A 20,218-nucleotide genomic window follows, 5' to 3' on the forward strand; every position below is an offset into this window, starting at 1 on the left:
ACTCATTGACGCCACATGCGTGAAGCTAAGCACTGCATAATTGTAGGATCAGAGCCTAAAGTTGTACTCATGGGGACATCTATCAAAAGTTTCAAAAGGTTTGAAAGTGTTTGCACATATTCTCCTATCTGTAGCTAAAACTCTCCAAAAATATGATTTAAAGATCTGTGAGTCAAGGATAGCTGAAACTGTTTAATTCAAATTATGAGGCTTTGCATAGACACATTTCTGATTAGGCTATTTTGAATAATAAAATCTGAAATCAAATTTCATGGGTTAGTCACCCTAGTATGAGACCGATTTTTCTATGGTTAACTTTATTAAAATGATTGAAGCAGGAGATTCTGGAGATTAAATGAAAATGATTTAGAAGGTGTGTAATGAGTGCAATTGTATTAGGCAGAGTACACATGCTGTATGCAGGAAAACAATGGAACATTTATAAATTAGGATTCATTTGATAGTCAGCAACAGCTGGGTTTGAGATATATAAAATGTGTTAAAATATAACCAAAGTGTAAATGTGATTTATAGAGCAGGGCTGAAGAAAAAAAGTTTGAAAGCTGATTTCAGAACAAAAAACAAAACAAACCAAAAAAGAATTAGCACAGAAGTTCCTGAAGTGTAGCCTATGGAAATTGCAACAAGACTGTGGCCTAAATCAGCCTTATATGTTCCTGGTTACTTGTCATCTACATGAATGTTAAAGTCAGAGTCGGTGCCTCTAATGTCACAACAGTAAGAAACTTCATCAGCTCACACAGGGACTCTCCAGTGTACTGAAGTGATTGGCACAGCAACACTAGTCCCATTTTGCCTTTATTACAGGGCTCACATTCCAAATGGACATGTTCTATCAGGGCTGGTTCCACAAAGGAGACTTCCTACACTTCAGGTCAGATGTACCAGCACAATGACCCCCTGTTGGTTCATGTTTCAGTGAGTTCTTGCCAGGAACCAACTGCACCAAAATGATCCAGCTGAATTGTCCTCCTTAAGCGCAGCTCTATATGCAAAGGCAAGGGTCTTCGTCAACTTTATGGACGGTCAATGTTTTATTAACCACTGACTTAGCATTCTACAACATGAATGAAATGCCAGGATCGCTGTCCAATGCCCTATCTTCCTAAAGCAGCAAAATAAATTGGCTTTTTCAGGGTTTCTGTAGACATTAATGGGACAAGCAGAGAAATGGGGCAGTGAAGCCTATATCATTGATGGAGCAGAAGGGGTGGGGCTTGTAAGAGACAAGAACAAATAATTAGAGATGCAGAGAATTTTGTAGGGCATTCAAAGTGAGAACAGGAAGCATGAACTTGATGCCATGGAGAAGAGGGAGACAGAGGAGGGATTCAGATGGGGGTGAAGAGATTGGAGTGATGCACAACAAACGATCATAACTTGATGATGAAGACACACTCACTGATCCTTTGAATTTGTGAACCATTAATGTAACAAGTGCCAGCACTTTACCCATAAAGCTGATTCTCATGAAATCTGGCCAAACAATAAAATCTAGAAGTGTTTTAGATTTAAAAAACTAATTTATACAAGGGGGTGTAAGCAGATTGCTGCCCTAAAAAATAAAGTCATCCATATGCTTATGTTCTTGGACTGTAAAGACCAGAAATGGTTTAGCTTGCCAGTCCTTTACATGTTCTCCTTTAGAACTGGGTGAGTAATTGATAATGAACAGTATATTTGAGAAGTTACACCTCAAACTGTCTGAGAACAGCTTGTGACTTTCTGAATCAAATTATCTTCCCTTCTCAAATGTGTTAATTTTATTCTCCAAATAATTGTGGTGAATAATTCTTAGTCTGCAGGTGTAGGGGTTTCTGTTTCAGTGTGCCCACCCTATGCTGGAGTCAGAATGAGAAGATGAGAACTTTGAATCAAAAGTATCGCTTACCCTCTAGCAGAGTTGGCACTCCAGTATAATAGATCTAGTTACACCTGTGTCCATCTAATGTGCTTAACAAGACACAAAATATTACACCCGAGGGAAAAGATTCTCTCCTCCCTATCTCTCTTCAGGCAAAGGGGTCTTAAAAGGACATAATTGTAAAGATGACTGAGGATGAGAACTGTCACATCAGTAAGTAGAATTGGGCCCAGAATAAGAGAAAGGATGAACTGGTCCAAAGCCCTCTGACGTTTACTTCAGTGGGCTTTGGATCAGCTTCTACATGAGAGAATACTTCACCACTATGCAAAAAATTCTGCTCTCATTTGAGCCAATGTGAATCCAAAGTGTCTCCATTGACTTCAGTGGATTTACTTTGGATTTACAACAGAATATCCAAGAGCAGAATTTGGCCCTATATTTTTAACAGATATCCATGAGCAAAACCAATATATTAAATACTTCTAATACTTTAACTATATCATCAATGTTACCAACTAAACTGCAGTAAATATCTTCACTGATCAAAATATAATTACAATCCCATAATTAGATTTTTTTAAAAAATATTAACCCACTCCTAGATTACTTATGTAATTTATTGAATTGGTGCAGGGAGAATTCTTATTCTAACATATAAAAAAACCCAACAACCTGCTGATGAGGATCATAAATGTGATAGGTTTTACTGTCAGATTTTATCTGGCCATGAACTTGGGCTTGATCTACTTAATTTGAGGGATTAAAACCACAAAGGGTTCATGCTTTTTGTTTGTTTTAAAATAAAAATTAATCTGAGGGCTTGATGGCTCAGTAATGAGCAATTTAGAGGCTTTCACACCTAGATTACTAGTTCAAACTTACTTAGGTTGGCAATTAATAAGAATCATTATTCTCTGATCACTATTTGGTGGCCAACATGAAATGAGTTGATGTTCTCAGTCCATTTCATAATGGAAAGCATCCACTTCATAAAACGTACTATCACAGTTGGGAGTCTTGCAGGAAGCATCACGATGAAGAGGGGGCAAGGACTGGGTAGCTGTGGAGAATGAAATATCTTCTAATCCTTGAAGGCAATCTCCACAGAACAGATCTTAGGCACAATAATGCAGAAACTTGGATTGCTACTTCCTGTTCTGTTGACCAATAGAAGACTTCACTTTTAGGGCTATAACTCCAGCATCTCTCACAAGAACTATATTCAATTTAAGGGAGTAGAAAATGACATGTCAACATGTGCATTATCATCGAACATGCATAGTTTACTAAGGGACCATTGCACCAGCGAATGTGATCACAGTTGATGGCGTTGCACTAGGCATTGTGTAATGAAGTTCCTAGATCTGGCTCAGTCCTGTGCATCCATAAATTTCTGGGGTGGCCCTGTGAGTGGCACCAGGTAGGGTCAGAAAGTTCACCTCTTCAAGTGTCAATGGAGAGTTTGAGAACATAATGTTCTGGGTGTCTTTGTCCATCTTGGAGATGCAGCCAAAGAGCATGCCATGCCAATTTTGAATATAATGAGTCATTGAAGGAAGGCCAGATCTCTGTGAAATTATGACATTTTGCACAAAGTCAAATAGCAATACAGGTTATACACAGGTTTCACAGATCCCAAACTTTGTCTCAGTGCAAAGATGTTTTTGCATCCCTAAGCGAGACATGGACTTCATGCAGGAGGCAGCAAGACCTATTCATCAAAGAATGTCCAGTTTGCTGAGACTATTTGAACCCTGCTTACAGCCTAGGTAGATGAACTCATCAACACTCTCCATGGTACTCAACCCCACCTGCACTGGTGTAGCTGATGGCCCAATTCTGAGATTCTTGACCTTGGTCTACTTCTACGAGATGTTCAACCCTGTAATATGAGCAGCATCTTAGAGACTTTTCTTTCTTCTCCACAAGCAAGGCAGCATTGTCAGTGTAATCTTGGTTGGTGAACGCTTCTTGGCCAATCTTGAGTCTGACCTGTGGAGCAGTGAGTCTTAATATCCAGTTGATAGCTTGACAGAATAGTGCCGGGACAAGAATATATCCCTGCTGCACACCTAAAGTTGTATAGAAATGCAGTTAAAGCCAGGAACCAACACTTTTGCACCAGTACCAATGTAAAGATTATGCATCAGATTTAGCAGAACATCTGGGACGCCAATTCCTTTCAGTGAGAGCCAAAATGCTGGCCCATTGACTGAATCAAAAGCCACTTTGATGTCAATATATGCAACGTGAAGTGGGCAGTTACATTCTCGGTGCAGCTCATCCAGAAGCTGGAAGGTAACGACAGCATCCATTGTTGACCACCCAACAGTGAAACCTGATAGCTGTGGATGATGATGTCTGTTAAGGAGTGGCTGCATCCCACCAAGCAGAATCTGAGCAAAGACCTTTCCAGGGAGCAATAACTATCAGATTGGCCTGCAGCTGCCACACTCGAAGAGGGATCCTTTACTCTTGTACAGGACACTATGATGCCATCTTCCATTCTGCTGATACTTTTCTTAAAGCCCACACTTTTAAGAACAGTTGGTGCAAGCTGATGCTCACTGGTTCCAAAGTCACCTTTTTTTTTGAGGAGCTCAAGTGGAATACCATCAGGTCCAGCAGCACATCCTCAGGTGACGGAGGATCAATGTTCATTCCTGGGTCTTCAGCTGTGCAGTTTGCCCAGACCTGTAGCTCTGGACAGTTGTCAGAAGGCATGTGGTTCAGCATGCTTTCATAATGTGTTTTCCATCTGACTAGGACCTCATCCATCGATGAGCAGGGGGAGCTGTCTGATTTTGTGATGGGGATGTTCAACGTTTGTTTACGGTGGCTAGCCAGGCATGTGATGACTCTGTAGGCAGGATGCAGACTGTGGAATGTGCAGCATGCGCCATGCTTATGAAATAATTTCTCTCTCTCTGAAAAATATAGCAAATGACAGCTGGGGTTTAAATAAGAACAGTTAATAAAATGATGGGATCAATTATTTCTTGAGGTTATTGACTCTACCTGTGATTCCAATACAGAGTCCTCAGGTTTACATGTCTGTATGTGGGCATGCTGGGCCAGTTACCGACATGTTATTGTAAGCATGATGATCAAGCACTGAAATAGCTATTTTGCTAATACTTAGGATGTGATTCACGTGACTTGGACAAGTGCATATTTTCCCCCAGTTTGTGGATTGCAAGCAGAGATAAGCATCCCTCTGCAGCCCAGACTTAGGTGCCTATCTCCATGATAGGGTGAGTCTTCGCACACACCCCTCTGGTCGGCATCTCCCATTGACTAGCTTAGGCGGCTCTCCGCCTAATGTGTTGGCTTTGTGGATCACAGTCTAAGGTGCTAGCTAGCTCTTCCCTTTTAATTATATAGGGAGTCTAGTTGCCTAGCTCAGACTCTGTAGATCTCAGTGTCGTTTCTGTTATTTTTGTAGGTACCTAAAAGTTAGGCATTCAGTGACATTCAGTGTTGCAGCACACAAGTCCCTTTGTGGATCTGGGGCCTAAGTGATATGACTAATATCTGTCACATCAAGGGAGAAAACTGCATGCAGTGGAGCATCTTGTTTGGTAGGGTTTTTTTCTCCAGCAATGGAGTGAGCTAATTTGAGAATGGTGGCATTTGCTGCATATATTAAGAAATCTAATCATGGTATAACTCATTGCTGGATCTTTGTATTGATTTTCTGGCAGCATCCACAAGATCTTAGTTAGGCGCTTTCCAGACAGAAAAGAAGGCCCAATCCCTGCCCAAAGGAGTTCATAAAGCAACAATAGACAAATAAACAGATTGAGGCGCACTATATATGTACATACACACACAAGTATACTATCAGCGCTAAATAAATGCAATACATATAAGGCCAAATTCAGTGGTACTCTCTGGCTGCTTTGTCCTGCTCTGGCAATGCACAGCAGCCACACGCCTAGTTTAGCTGACTGGCTATAGCATCCAGAGTATCCTGATAAATCTGGCCTATTAAATAGGACATGTAAATGATTCCCAAACTACTCCTCAAGCTTGTCATTGCCAGTCAGCAAGTTTTCCAATAGGAATCAGGGCAAAGGTGGATCATGAATGGAGTAAGGATATGGGACCTTTGGGATACACTCAAGAAGTGTATTCTGTGCTGTGATGAATGTAGGAATTTTTGGGAATATGTTTAGGAGCCATATGTGTGCCTTAGTTTACCCACCCCTTTGTATTGCTATACACAGAATATAAATGGATTGACTTCTCCTAGGGGAGAGGGGAATGAGGCATAGCAAGGTGTCATATATTTTATCTGGGTTGATACCAGATACTTTAACAAGAACTGGTTGGAATCAATGTATATGAATGAACGGCTCAGAGGAGACAATGAAAGAACCAATGACTGGGACATAAATGCTTTCTAACCGGGAAGCCAAAGCAGGCTGAACATGTGAACACAGCATAGCTGGAGTCAGGAGAACAAAGGAACGAGGTTTCCGGTGGCTGTTAAGATCTGGGCTCACAGACAGAGAGACACAGAGACAGGGAGCCAAGATGGCTCCCAGATGAGCCTACCACTGTGTGGCCATTTCTTCTACTAATACTGGACTCCCAGTTGAGCGTGGCTTTTCCATATTAATCTAGAATTTTTGCATGCTATGCTCCTATTGGCTAATAATACTACCTTGTTTTGAAAAGGCTGCCTAGTATCGCTGCAGATGCTTGCTGGGTTGCATTGCTCCCTCAGAGGCTAAAACCTCTTTCAGCAGTCTGATCTCAGTTGGAGTCACTGGGGAGAGCCACAGAGTGAGAGAAAAAAAGGATGCTGGAGCCGAAAGGTACAATCTTGGATGTAGATAGCTCGGGAATTCACCCTTGTATTTTGGGTGGACCCTTGGGTTCTGGCATGCTAATGGGGTTACTCCTGGGAGGTGGTTGAAAGGCTGGGAGCATTACACAGCCCCTATAAATCCATGATACATGCATAGGTAGCACATTATATATTTATGCCACTTATTCAATAGGGAACAGAAACACTGTAAGACTGGATGGCCACAGCACTGGAGACAGCATTTGGCTCGGTTTGCCACTGGGCTTAATTTCTTATTATATAGCAGGGTCTGGGCGTGAATGATTTCTTTCAGCCATGTGCAAATACAATAGGCTTTATCTGTTTTTTGTTTTTCTCTCTAGCTGCATTACCTCACTTGTGGATGTGACTAAGGCTCTTATCTGTCACAGCTCGTACCCTTCCAAAGTCATTTGGAATGTGATTGCTTTCTCGGCTAGTATTGACTGTCTTCAGCAAATGTCACTGTATTTAGCCTAAATTTTACTTACTGACAATCATTTGTGAAATAATTTTCAGCATCATGCCTCTCCCCATTTTTTCTTTTTCAGTGGAAAAGCTGGACAGTTACTTTATAAAATGAAATAACATTAGTAACTTCAAAGTGTATCAGTGCTATACAAACCAAATATCAAACCCACAACCCACACTGAACCTATTCTATTCTATATGGATTTTTTATACCATGCTTATCACTGTAGTATCTGTGTGCCTTCCAGTAGTGCATTAAGCAACATGACCACACATCTGTCGTGCATTTGTTCTATCATCCTCTCCCCAAGGGGGAGTGTGTGTGCAGTGGAGTGTTTTGTTTTGAAAATTTTTTCCTAATACACACTCTCTCTCTCTCTCTCTGCTGTGTTTTTCTGTTAGAGACGGACAGGTCAGAGGAATGTGCCTTGCACTTAGAGCAGAATGTGCTGAAGCTTGTGATGGTCCTTACTTCCCAGGGGAGTTCGTTCCACAGTCTTGGACTGATCTGCAAGAAGCTGTCTCACGTACAGACAAGCTTTACCCTTATGTTAGAGAGGTCCATTGTGCCAGAGGTGTGAAAGTTGTTGACCACAGTCTTCATCCCTGAGCTTTAGTTATTCTTTTAGATACCCTGGGCCCAGCAGCTCCTTGAACATAAGGACTAAGAGCTTGAACTTGATTCAACATTCTATGGGAAGCCAGTGTAGAGAGCAGAAGACAGGCCTGATATGTTCACAGTAGCCAGCGTTGCTGAGATATGCTGCAGAGTTCTGTACTAGCTGGAGTTTCCTAAGCACTGAAGTCCTCAGGTATTTTGCATTGCTGTAATCCAGCTGAGAGGACTGGACAACTACCAAATGTGACGGGTTCGGTCACAAAGACCTCCTTGGGACTGTCACCTGATGTGCTGAAATTACCTCTGAGCCCATTTTCCACTGCCAGCTTGGGACTCCAGAACCCTGCCTTGTTGAGCCAGATATGCTAGCCTGCTGCAACACAGACCCAGGGTCTGGATCACGCCCCCAAAGCTGCAGACTTTAACTAAAAACAGCTCGGCAGGTTACCTGTTTCCAGCACCCAGACACCCAGCTCCCAATGGCATTCAAATCCCATATAAATCCATTTTACTCTGTATAAAGCATATACAGGGTAAATTCGTAAATTGTTCGCCCTCTATATCACTGATAGATATACACAGCTGTTTGCTCTCCCAGGTATTAATCACTTACTCTGGGTTTATCAATAAACAAAAGTGATTTTATTAAGTATGAAAAGTAGGATTTAAGTGGTTTCAAGTAATAACAGACAGAACAAAGTAAGTCACAAGTAAAATAAAACAAAACACACAAGTCTAAGCCTAATACATTAAGAAACTGATTACAGGTAATATCTCAGCCTCAAAGATGTTCCAATAAGCTACTTTCACAGACTAGACTCTTTCCTAGTCTGGACCCAATCCTTTCCCCGGTACAGTTTTTGTTAAATCCAGCAGACTTCTCAAGTGGTAAGCAGGGGTTTTCTCATGACTGGCCGCCCCTTTTGTCCTGCTCCATCTCCTTTTATAGCTTTGGCACAAGGCGGGAATCTTTTCTCTGTGCTTGTCCCCACCCCCGCCTCATCAATGGAAAAGTACAAGGATTAAGATGGATTCCAGTATCATGTGACATGGTCACATGTCACTGTAAGACCCCTAGTTTCCATTCTTCCTGTGTTGGCCCACACATACACAATAAGGCATGCAGGTAAATAAACCATTTACAACCAATTTTTCTAGTCAGTGGGAGCATTAAGATTCTAAACCACCATTAATGGCCCACACTTTGCATAATTACAATAGAACCTCAGAGTTATACTTCATATTTCTAGCTTCAGATACAAGAATGATACAATCATGCAAATAGGAAGAATTGTTTATAACCTTTGTTATGATACATTACAAGAGGCCTTTTGCATAAAGCATATTCCAGTTACATCATATTCATACTCATAAGCATATTTCCATAAAACATATGGAGTGCAACACCAACAATACCATGTTTTAAGTGTGACCTTAAAAACACTAAGAGAATCATATGGAAATGCATTCCGTCAGCTTGGAGCAGATCCAAAAGAAGCCCTATAGCTGGAAATTCCACAGTGCACAAATGCCATAACAAGTAAGTGTCAGGTCCAGAACGTAAGACCCAAGCACGAACACAAACATGTCAAGCTTCAGAGAACAGAGGGAGCCAAAAGAAATGAAAAGCTTTTTGAGTACAAATAACAAAGGTTAAATGTTATCCCCAAGCTCATAAGTAACCAGTATAACTACATAAGACTAAGAATATGTCAGGAGTTGTGGAAAAACTCATACATGCTGCTTCATTGTTAATGGATTGAAAAGGATGACACAGGGATGTAATTCAGTCTCACTGTGTGGAATGGCACTTGTGCTTTCTCTTTCTGAGTCACGAAGTAGAGTGCAGAGGCCCATGTGGTCAGCGCTCAGGATGTGGGGAAAACCACTTTGCCATGTCCTTGATTTCATTGTCGTCATTCATTAAGAAACTAAAGGGATGGGGGGAAATCCAAGTTGAGGGTTTTATTTTCCTTTCTGCTTTAATTTTTCTGTGGTTTGAGTCACTTTTGCGTGTTAGTTATTGGGAAGGGTGTTGTTCAGTGGTTAGCATAGCTCAAGACACCTGGATTTGGTTATTGACTCCATGTGTGACATTGTGCCAGTCACTTACACTTGTCTGTGCTTCCCTTTACTCATCTGTAAAATAGTTACAATGCTCTCTTTCCCAGTGTGTTGTGAGTTTTATTCACATTTGAAAATCACACTGAGATCCTCTGACGAAAGGTGCTATCCACATATCTATCTGTCTAGGTTCCTGTTTGGTACCCATCACTATAGATAGCTGAATATTTCCCCCAAATGAACTAATGAGAACTCATTTGTTGGACCCTGGCTCAATCTCTCCCTTCTGCATAGGAAGATGCTGGAAAGTAATTTCCTCTCTTCTTCTCTTCTTTTTCTTTGGTGTTGCTCTGGGTGTTATTGGGGAAAGATTAGGATAAAGAAATAAGTTTTACATTTATTTGTAAGGGCCTTGAGGTCTGTGATCATTCTTCCCTCCTCTGGAATTCCAGGGTCTTTGGACAGTTGCTTAGACCAATCTCTCCCCTTTTCTTGTGAGTGTCAACTTCAAGGGTGAAAATGTCATTGTTCCTTTGGAATGTCACCACTGAGGGAGGTCTTGGTCCCTTATTGAGAGCACACATTGGCTCCTTGCTATAGAAGGTCTTAAAAAAGAGGGTCAATATGTTGGTTTTCTATGGGGAGGGAGGTCTGTGGAGAGAACAGAGCAGTGGGTTGATGAGCTCTTTAAAGCCGGTGTTGCCTAGGAGCCAGGCTGCTGTGTTTTGGACCAATCAGAGTATTTTTAAGGTCAGGACATTCATTGCCAAGTACAGCGAGATGCATGGACCCAGCCTGGAAGTCACAATGGCTAGAATTGGCTAAGCCATCATCTACAGCCACTTTACTGGTCTCAGGTGACAGGGTTTTGGCAGCTGTAACTAATTTGGCGTCCCGAAAGAGTGAAGAATTGAGACAAACTCCCAGGATACAGTCTAACTGGAATATTTGATAGCAGACTCCTCATATGGTGGGAGATACAATGATGGTGGCAAGCTCTTCAAATGTTTCCCTCTTCCCATCAGCAATAGTATTAGCATATATTATGAGGGAGTCCTAAGTATAGAAGAAATTCTTAGGAGTAGGTAGTAATGCCATCAGAGCGTATCACAACACAAGAGGTTATGAAAACACAGGAACTGCATAGCTAAGAAGGTGTCATTTTCCTCTCATTTGCACTGCAGGCAGTATATCATTTAATAGGGGCCTAGGCTGCTGTCACATGAAAACCCTCTTGTAGCCAGAGAACTTTGGAGAAAAATGCTATAAGAGCACAAAGTATTATTATTATTTACAAATGAAAACAATGCAAAGCTTTTCATGAATAAATTATGACTTAAATGATGCTGACCATGCATTGAGAGTCCATCAAGATACAGAATAAATCTTAATATGGCTCTGGCCCATTAACTCTTAGTTACTATATACCATCTTTTCCAGATGTTCTTGAGTGTAGTTCTCTGATACAGGAAGGCTTCTTAAAAAACGGACTTTCAAAAGATGACAGTGTTAAGGAATATAATTCTCTCTTTGATGGTGGGCAGAAAGTGTATTTTCCTAAGAACCAGGTGTGAAGATTTAGAAAAGACAGACATGTTTAAGAATACCAAGTGGAGACGGTTTTTTTCTTTCTGTTTCTTGTGTGAACTGGCAGCAATACCAATGTCAGGCACTATGACATTTCATGAGGATTAGTCAGTCCTCCCAAGCAGAATAACCACAGTAATGTGTCTGTGAGTAAGCCTTGCATTCAGGGAAAAGACGGGGAGAAAAAAAGGCTTCAAAAATATGTGTATCAGTGATTTGTCTGCTTCCTGATAGAGTGAGAGAGAGACATTGCTGACAGTGAATATGGATCAGGGCATCTATTACTCCCATTCACCATGAAACACTTTATTCTTGATCCTGAGAGTGATGTTGACTTTAAAGAAAGTAATTTGGTCTCTTCCTTTGGCATTTGTTTTTAATAAACCCTGTCAGCTTCTGTGAATCATTTCTCTCAGGAGACTAGAATGGTGGGTATGCCACTGACAGAAAGTCCTGCAGCTAAGTAACAATAAGCCAGCAAGCTCACTTAAAAAAGAATATTGGTTGTTTGCCTGTGTCAAGGCTGCTTCCCCACTTTGAACTTTAGGGTACAAATGTGGGGGCCTGCATGAAAACTTCTAAGCTTAACTACCAGCTTAGATCTGGTCCGCTGCCACCATTCCCAAAGCTAATTCCCTTCCCTGGGAAGCCTTGAGAAACTCTTCACCAATTCCCTGGTGAATACAGATCCAAACCCCTTGGATCTAAAAACAAGGAAAAATCAATCAGGTTCTTAAAAAGAAGGCTTTTAATTAAAGAAAAAGGTAAAAATCATCTCTGTAAAATCAGGATGGGAAAATAACTTTACAGGGTAATCAAACTTAAAGAGCTCAGCAGACCCCCCTCTAGCCTTAGGTTCAAAGTACAGCAAACAGAGATAAACACTCTAGCAAAAGGTACATTTACAAGTTGAGAAAACAAAGATAAACTAACACGCCTTGCCTGGCTATTTACTTACAAGTTTGAAATATGAGAGACTTGTTCAGAAAGATTTGGAGAACCTGGATTGATGTCTGGTCCCTCTCAGTCCCAAGAGCAAACAACTTCCCAAACAAAGAGCACAAACAAAAGCCTTCCCCCCTCCCCCAAGATCTGAAAGTATCTTGTCCCCTTATTGGTCCTTTGGGTCAGGTGTCAGCCAGGTTACCTGAACTTCTTAACCCTTTACAGGTAGAGGGATTTTGGAGTCTCTGGCCAGGAGGGATTTTATAATACTGTACACAGGAGAGCTGTTACCCTTCCCTTTATAGTTATGACAGCCTGTCAATATTTTGTCCAAGTATCCAAAATATGCCTGTTTAAACTTCTGATCGCTACAATAATGAATTTTACCTGGACTATGGACAAATCACACTGTAATTGACTATTTCTTTCCCCCGCCCATAGACTGAAACTGAGACATTACGGTACACCAGACCTTTTCAGATACTTGGCTACAATAGATAGTGACATAGTAGTTCCCAGCTCTACCTACACAGGCTAGGACAATAGAGCGGTACAAGGGTACCATAGGAAGGGGAGGAAGTGGGCCACAGAAAGCATTATGGTAAAAAAGAGTTAGGAAAATAAATCTCTGATAATATTAAAATATGGGCTTTTTTACACAATACAATGCCTTATTATTCTGAATAGGGTCTTTCATACATGCCTGTTGGTCTCCAGGTGGAGTTATGGTGTTGGTTTTGGCCTATAAAGTTTAGAATCTGCCTACCTGAGGGACAACCTCTCTCTTCATGCCATATAACCACAGCTGTAATTAGAGAAGGAGTCTGAGCTGGAGCACCCTGGGGTTAAAAGAGAAGGGGCTGCAGGCAGGAAGTTTTGGGTGGCCCTCAACTTTTTGGCTCACTCCTCCCTTTGATCTGAAATATCCTAAATCTACTGACCTTTCAGCAATGCTGGAAAGGGAGGAGGAAATGAGTGGAGGTGTTTGTGGGTAGCATGGGGTATTTTTGATTAATTTTTGGCTGGCTACACTGCAATACACTGGCCACAAAACCAGGATGCTGGACTGGTGGACACTGAGGGGCTGTGTTTTCAGTTTTTTTCAGAAGTGCCTAGAGCAGAGACCAGATACATTTTTATTGAATGTATAAATCTAAATCTAAGTAAAATAAAACAGATGCAAACTGTATGTCAAAATGCTTTCCAGAGTTACAGAATACAATTACAGTCAGATAAACTGTATCAGGGAGAAAAAAGAGGGAATAATGGAGAAAAAAGGTTTTCAGATGAAATTTGAAATGAGGTAGATGAAAGGAGACTATACCATACAGGAAGCTTGTTTCAGATGGTAGGAGCTGTAGCTGGGGAGGTTCCTATACACAAATTATATTGGGGGACAGAGGTGCCAGTTCCTGAGAGAAAAGAGTAGAGAGATCAGGTACATGACATAGATTGGAAGACCTCCATTGTGGCCTTTAAAAACAGAGGCCAATTTTGAACTGCATCTTTAAATAAATAGAGAGACAATGTGGGTGAGATAATTTATTTAACCAATTTCTGTTGGTGAGAGAGACAAGCTTTTGAGCTAAGCAGCTTGAAAACTCATCTCTCTCACCAACAAAAGTTAGTGCAATAAAAGATATTACCTCACCCCCCTTGCCACCCTAATATCCTGGGGCCAACATGACTGTAATTGTATTCTGTAACTCTGGAAAGCATTTTGACATACAGTTTGCATCTGTTTTATTTTACTTATCTTTAAAAAACAGCAGTCAAAGAGGAACAATACTGGACTGGCTAGATCCACCACAATACCTGACTGGCTAGCTCAAAAGAGGAAGGAGCTGCTGTGGTATTGTGGGCTGGGCACCAGGAATAAGTAACAATGTTTAAAAGTTTAATGGCTAAGGAAGACACTGATTAGAGTCTTGCTCTTTTCTGTTTTGAAATCTGATTTCCAGCCTCTTTCCTTGCTGTCATGAGAAGACTAAGCACATGAGCAATAACTTCAGAACTCCTCTAGGAAGTAAGTAAAAACAGAAAAATATTTGTGATGAATAATGTATATGCAATACATAATCTCTCCTCTCAGTATTTCTTGTCAGGGTAGCATATTAGATAGATAATTATATCAGTTTATATTTATTTAAATCATATCCAGGCAAGATTGGTGAGGATTTGAACCTATAACCATTTGCATTCAAGGCAGGGAGGTTCCACTAGCCCACCAAACCTGCACTTACGGTGGCTGCACTTGTTTAAATAGTGTGGTTCATTTACACATTCATGTTGTGTAAAACCGTTTGCTCATGCCTGTCACTACTGGCCATTAATTTTTAAAGTATATTTAGCTCTTGACAAATGTAAAGATGAATTTAGAATATTTATGCTTGAAATTGAAGCTAAACAACTGCAAGGAGTTTACAAGAAGGAGGGAAGAATAACCTTTGTGGCTGAAGCACAGGACTAGGAGTCAGGTGAAATGGGTTCTATTTCTGGCTCTGCCACAGCCTTCCTGTGTGACCTTGAGCAAATCATGTTTAATCTACCTGCCTCAGTTGGAGATACTAACTCTGACCTACCATAGTGGGGTGTTGTGAGGCTGACAGTACTAGTGACTGTAAAATGCTAGATGCTTCTGAAGTGAAAAGTGCTATAGAAATGAAACATGTTATAAGCAGCAGTCTAGACAGGAGAAACAGAGTGGCAAGATGATTTATATTTTCCTTTAAAAAAATCTCTTTAAATAGGGACAATTGCCATGAATAATGTCAGGGTAAGAACCTCAAAATTCCTAGTCTTCAGATCACGCCTCCTCTCCCTTCCCCATTTTAAGTATTGACCATATTTATAAAAAAGACCATCAAACTCCCCAAAAGGAAGTAAATCTTACTTTAAATGGAGCAATTAGTATTTGATAAAAATTACTTTTATTGTTACCACAAATTATTTATATCATGGACAAATTGTTTTGTTGCTGTTAATTTCAGTTATTATTTGTAATTGTTACAAACTATTCATACACATTACACTTTGAAACACTATTCCCCCCACCCCACCCTGTCATGCCCCTTTGGGGGCAGACACTCCCACCTCAGCTGATATGCTAGGGCCAGATCCTGCAAACACTTTTGCATGCAAATAACTTTTCTCAGTCCCCTAAGGCCAGATCCAAAGCCCACTGCAGTCAATGGGAGCCTTTCCACTGACTTCAGTGGGTTTTGAAGCAGGCTTCTAGTGCATAGGGAAATACTGGTTCTACCTATTTACACAAGGACATTATTTGTAAGAGACAACATGTCTTATTTAAACCTACCCTTAAAAGTATTTCTATGGGAACCGGGCAAAGTAAAAGCACCTGTACTTGCAGGATAAAGGACTTTTGTGGAATTGAGAGGTTTTATGTTTAGTTCTTTGTCAGAACTAAAGCACAGAGTCCTTTCTTTACACCTTGCTCCAATTGTGGAAGGATTTTGTTTCAGCCTAAATAAGGACAATAATAATAATGATTAATTATTAATTAATACAACCCACTGACTGTTCCTCAGAGACAACATCGCAAGGCAGAGTTTCAATTCCCTTCCAAGTGATTGTGTGGTAAAACCATCTACAAAGAGAAAAAAAAAGAAAAGGGATCAGGACACACACACACACACACCCTATACAAGTGGCTCATAGAAAGGCTGCCTCTATTTATAGGTACCTTGTTGGTACTGAGAGCTATCCATTATGCTAGTCTGTGTTTGTGATGCTAAAGTACAAATAGAAACAGAAGGAAATGAACAGTGAAATGTTTTCTCAGATCATAGATAAAGTTATGGCAGCAGGGTATTGAAGTATGTGACATTTATTAAGAAAGCACTAGTTAGTCACTTTTCACAAGCCATTGGTATTTGATTGTTCAGAAGCTGACTACCTTCCATTGTTAAGTAACAGGATTACTGCATGTTTCAAAACAGACTACAGCTTTTTTTTTTTGGTGTGTGTTCTGTCTGCAGATGTTGCTATGAAGAAAGAAGTTAGAAATGACTGATGTGGAGCCTGTGGTCACAGATTTTGCAGCATCGGGAAGGGCAGGCCGCCGAAATGCCTTACCAGATATTCTGGGTTCTCCAGCTGGGGCTGGGGCAGGGACTTCAGACCTGCCACACAAACTAGCTGAACTTTCTGTGTCAAAAGGTAATGCCTACAAATTGGTGAGATAACATGCAGTTATCCTCCATTTTCTCTCAAGACTTTTACCACTTCTTTCAGTTATGATGTCAAGTGCAATGGCAGTATTTCTTCTCTAGCTAGAACTAAATCTGCATCTGTTTTCCAAAGCAGCCATTAGTTGTGCCCATTAATTGGGAAAGGTTAATTTTATACCAGACTTCAGCTAAACTTGCCATATCCACCCTTATGCCTGTTGTTCACTAGCTGGGGAACTGGAATTAAAAGATGAATTCCAAATCCATGCAGCAACAACAACAAAAAACAACCACCCACACCACAACACTGTTGTGCCTCCGATCATCTTGTTAGTTGGTTACTCGCCTTATGTGCCAGATTCTCTTCTGCACTGGGGTCTCAGCACAGGAGGGCAAGAGGTGTCAGGAAGCCACTTACAGCACCCCAATTCCAAAACCACCGCAGCTTTGGCCCCAACTCAAGCATAAATCGAGCCATCTAGGGATGTACCTATCACCCCAGGAGACCATATGCCAGCTGTAAATTTGTGGAGGAGAGCTGTGTTCTGCCTTGTCCTCCTCTGCCAGGGTGGAGAAGGAGTGGTGAGGAGACAGCTACACCAGCTTTACCCCAGCTGAGAATTTGCTCAACCGAAGGGGATTTTCAGCTAGTTTCTGGCCCTTTGGTGCTCTCAAAGAGAGAAGCTGTTCCCATTATTTATTTTCCATGGTTGTCTTATCTGCAGTTTCATATATCTCTGAGGTTCTATAACTGATATTTCTAACCCACTGCGGATCACGGGAGACTTGTGAGAGGGTAATGAACAGGCAGACCTTTTCTCAGCAGATCCTACAGGAAGATAGAGCACTTGAGTAGAGGAGTAAAAAGGTATCAATTTGCCACCTGCTGGCTTGAAACGAGAAGGGTGGAAAAAGAATCAGAAATTTAGGATGTATGTGTTTGGTGAACAGAAGCACAAAGTTAAAGGGCAGAGCATTATAAAGTAGAGGGGGAAAGAGATGGGCACAGAAAGAAGAATCATAGAAATGTAGGGCTGGAAGAGACCTTGAGAAGTAATCGAGTCCAGCACCCAATGCTGAAGCAGGACCAAATAAACCTAGACCATCCCTGACAGGTATTTGTCCAACCTGTTTTTCTAATGTCTATCCTAAATCTCCGTTGCTGAAGATTAAGCCCATAACGTTTTGTCCTACTTTGAGTGGACATGGAAAACAAATGATCACTGTCCTCTTTAGAATATAAGAACATAAGAATGGCCATACTGGGTCAGACCAAAGTTCCATCTAGCCCAGTATCCTGTCTTCCAACAGTGGCTAATGCCAGGTGCCCAAGAGGGAATGAACAGAACAGGTAATCATCAAATGATCCATCACCCATTCCCAGCTTCTGGCAAACAGAGGCTAGGGACACCATCCCTGCCCATCCTGGCTAATAGCCATTGATGGACTTATCCTCCATGAGTTTATCTTGTTCTTTTTTGAAGCCTGTTAGTCTTGGCCTTCACAACATCCTCTGACAAGGAGTTCTTTATAGCAGCTCTTAACATATTTGAGGTCTGTTATCAGGTCCTCCCTTTAATCTTCTTTTCTCAAGAATAAACATGCACAATATTTTTAACCTTTCCTCATAGGCCAGATTTTCTAAACCTTTAATCATTTCTGTTGCTCTATTCTGGACTCTCTCCAATTTATTCACATCCTCCCTAAAGTCTGGTGCCCAGAACTGGACATAATACTCCAGCTGAGGCCTCACCAGTTCTGAGCAGGGCGGGATAATTACCTCCCATGTCTTATATTTGACACACCTGTTAATGCACCCCAGAATGATATTAGCCTTTTTTGCAGCTGCATCACATTGTTGACATATATTCAATTTGTGATCCACTAGAACTGCCAGATTCTTTTCAGCAGTACTACCACCTAGCCAATTATTCCCTATGTTGTAGTCGTGCATTTGATTTTTCCTTCCTAGGTGTAGTACTTTGCAGTCATCTTTATTGAATTTCATCTTGTTTGTTTCAGACCAATTCTCCAATTTTTCAAGGTCATTTTGAATTCCAATCCTGTCTTCCAAAGTGCTTGCAATCCTTCCCAGTTTAGTGTCATCTGCAAATTTTATAAGTATATTCTCTTCTATATTATCCAAGGCCTTTATAAAAATATTGAATAGAACTGGAACCAAGACTGACCCAGGGGACCCCACTAGGTATGCCCTCCCAGTTTGACAACAAACTATTGGTAACTACTCTTTGAGTGTGGTAATTCAACCAGTTGTGCACCCACCTTGTAGTAATTTCATCTGTACCCAATTTCCCTAATTTGCTTATAAGACTATCATGTGAGAATGTGTCAAAATCCTTACTAAAATCAAGTAACTGACTTGACTACTTCTCCCCTATCCACTAGACCAGTAGCCCAGTCCAAGAAGGCAATTAGGTTGTTTTGGCATGATTTGTTCTTGACAAATGCGTGCCGGCTATTCCTTATAACCCTATTATCCTCTAGATCCTGACAAACTGATTATGTAATAATTTGTTCCAATATCTTTCCGGGTACAGTAGTTAGGCTCACCAGTCTGTAATTGCCTGGGTCCCCTTTGTTCCCCTTTTGAAAGATAGGTGCTATGTTTGCTCTTCTCCAGTCCTCTGGGAACTCACCCGTCTTCCATGAGTTTTCAAAGATAATTGATGATGGTTCCAAGATTGCTTTAGCTAGAAGGGAAAGACAGTAGGGGTGGTCCAAAGATATTGCCTTAGGTTTAGGGGAAGGCAGCGGAGGCCTTAGTGCTGGCAGCCCTAAGAGTCTGACAGCAGTGAAGGCAGGTAATGGGAACTGAATCAGGCCCTAAGGTCAATGGAAAAACTCCCCTTCAGTGAGAGCTGGATCAGACCTCTAGAGAAACTGAGATCTTAACCTCTCCCTGCAGGCATTTGCATTATAAAAGAGGCTGGCCTTAGTACTTGTAGCACTACGGGTATGTCTACATTGCTATTAGACATCCAGGGCTGGCCTGTGCCAGCTGACTTGGGCTGTTCAGTTGCAGTGTAGATGTTCAGGCTCAGACTGCAGCTGAAGTTCTGGGACCCTCCCACCGCACAGGATCCTAGAGCCCAGACCCCAGCACAAGCCCCTGCATCTACACTGCAATTAAACAGCCCTTTAGCCTGAGTCTGAGTCAGCTGGCATGGGCCAGCCATGAGTTTTTAATTGCAATGTAGACATACCCCACGAGTCCACTCCACCACATCCTTGATACATATTATAATGAGAATTATTTATGTTGGTCAACGTATAAGATTTCATTTGACAAGAACTGTGATAAATCTTTCTACTCTGAGCTCAGCATGGTTCCCTTTATGCTCAGACTGGGGAAAGGAGAGCTGCAATAGTGTAATGAGGGTAAATGCAGGTAAATGGAGATTACCAACTTCACATTTGGGGAATATAGAGTTTAGTTCAGGTTCATTTACCCGCTTTTCTTTTTTTTTACCACTACACCACTGGGGAGCTGCCATTTCCATTACTGAATGGGATGTAGCTGAGAACAATGTGGATTTGGGCTGTTATTCACAGCTGGAGCTGTGGAGGTGGAAACACTGCATTAGCCAAGCCCAATGAAA

General features: G+C 41.3%; 1 protein-coding gene across 4 annotated transcripts in view; it reads left to right on the top strand.

Moving 5' to 3' along the window:
• The window catches only part of PKIB (cAMP-dependent protein kinase inhibitor beta), an 86,752-nt gene that overhangs the window by 62,002 nt on the left and 4,532 nt on the right, over positions 1 to 20,218 (top strand). For 3 of the 4 annotated variants that reach the window (XM_005280185.5, XM_065588472.1, XM_065588471.1), the window contains exons 2-3: positions 14,370 to 14,434; positions 16,407 to 16,587. In XM_005280185.5, coding sequence (XP_005280242.1) covers positions 16,434 to 16,587 — 154 coding nt within the window. In that variant the 5' untranslated portion in view covers positions 14,370 to 14,434; positions 16,407 to 16,433. The remainder of the gene's footprint in view (positions 1 to 14,369; positions 14,435 to 16,406; positions 16,588 to 20,218) is intronic. The other variant, XM_005280186.5, reaches the window with a different exon arrangement.

This window comes from Chrysemys picta, chromosome 3 (genome assembly GCF_011386835.1).
Source record: "Chrysemys picta bellii isolate R12L10 chromosome 3, ASM1138683v2, whole genome shotgun sequence".
NCBI classification, from domain to species: domain Eukaryota; kingdom Metazoa; phylum Chordata; order Testudines; family Emydidae; genus Chrysemys; species Chrysemys picta.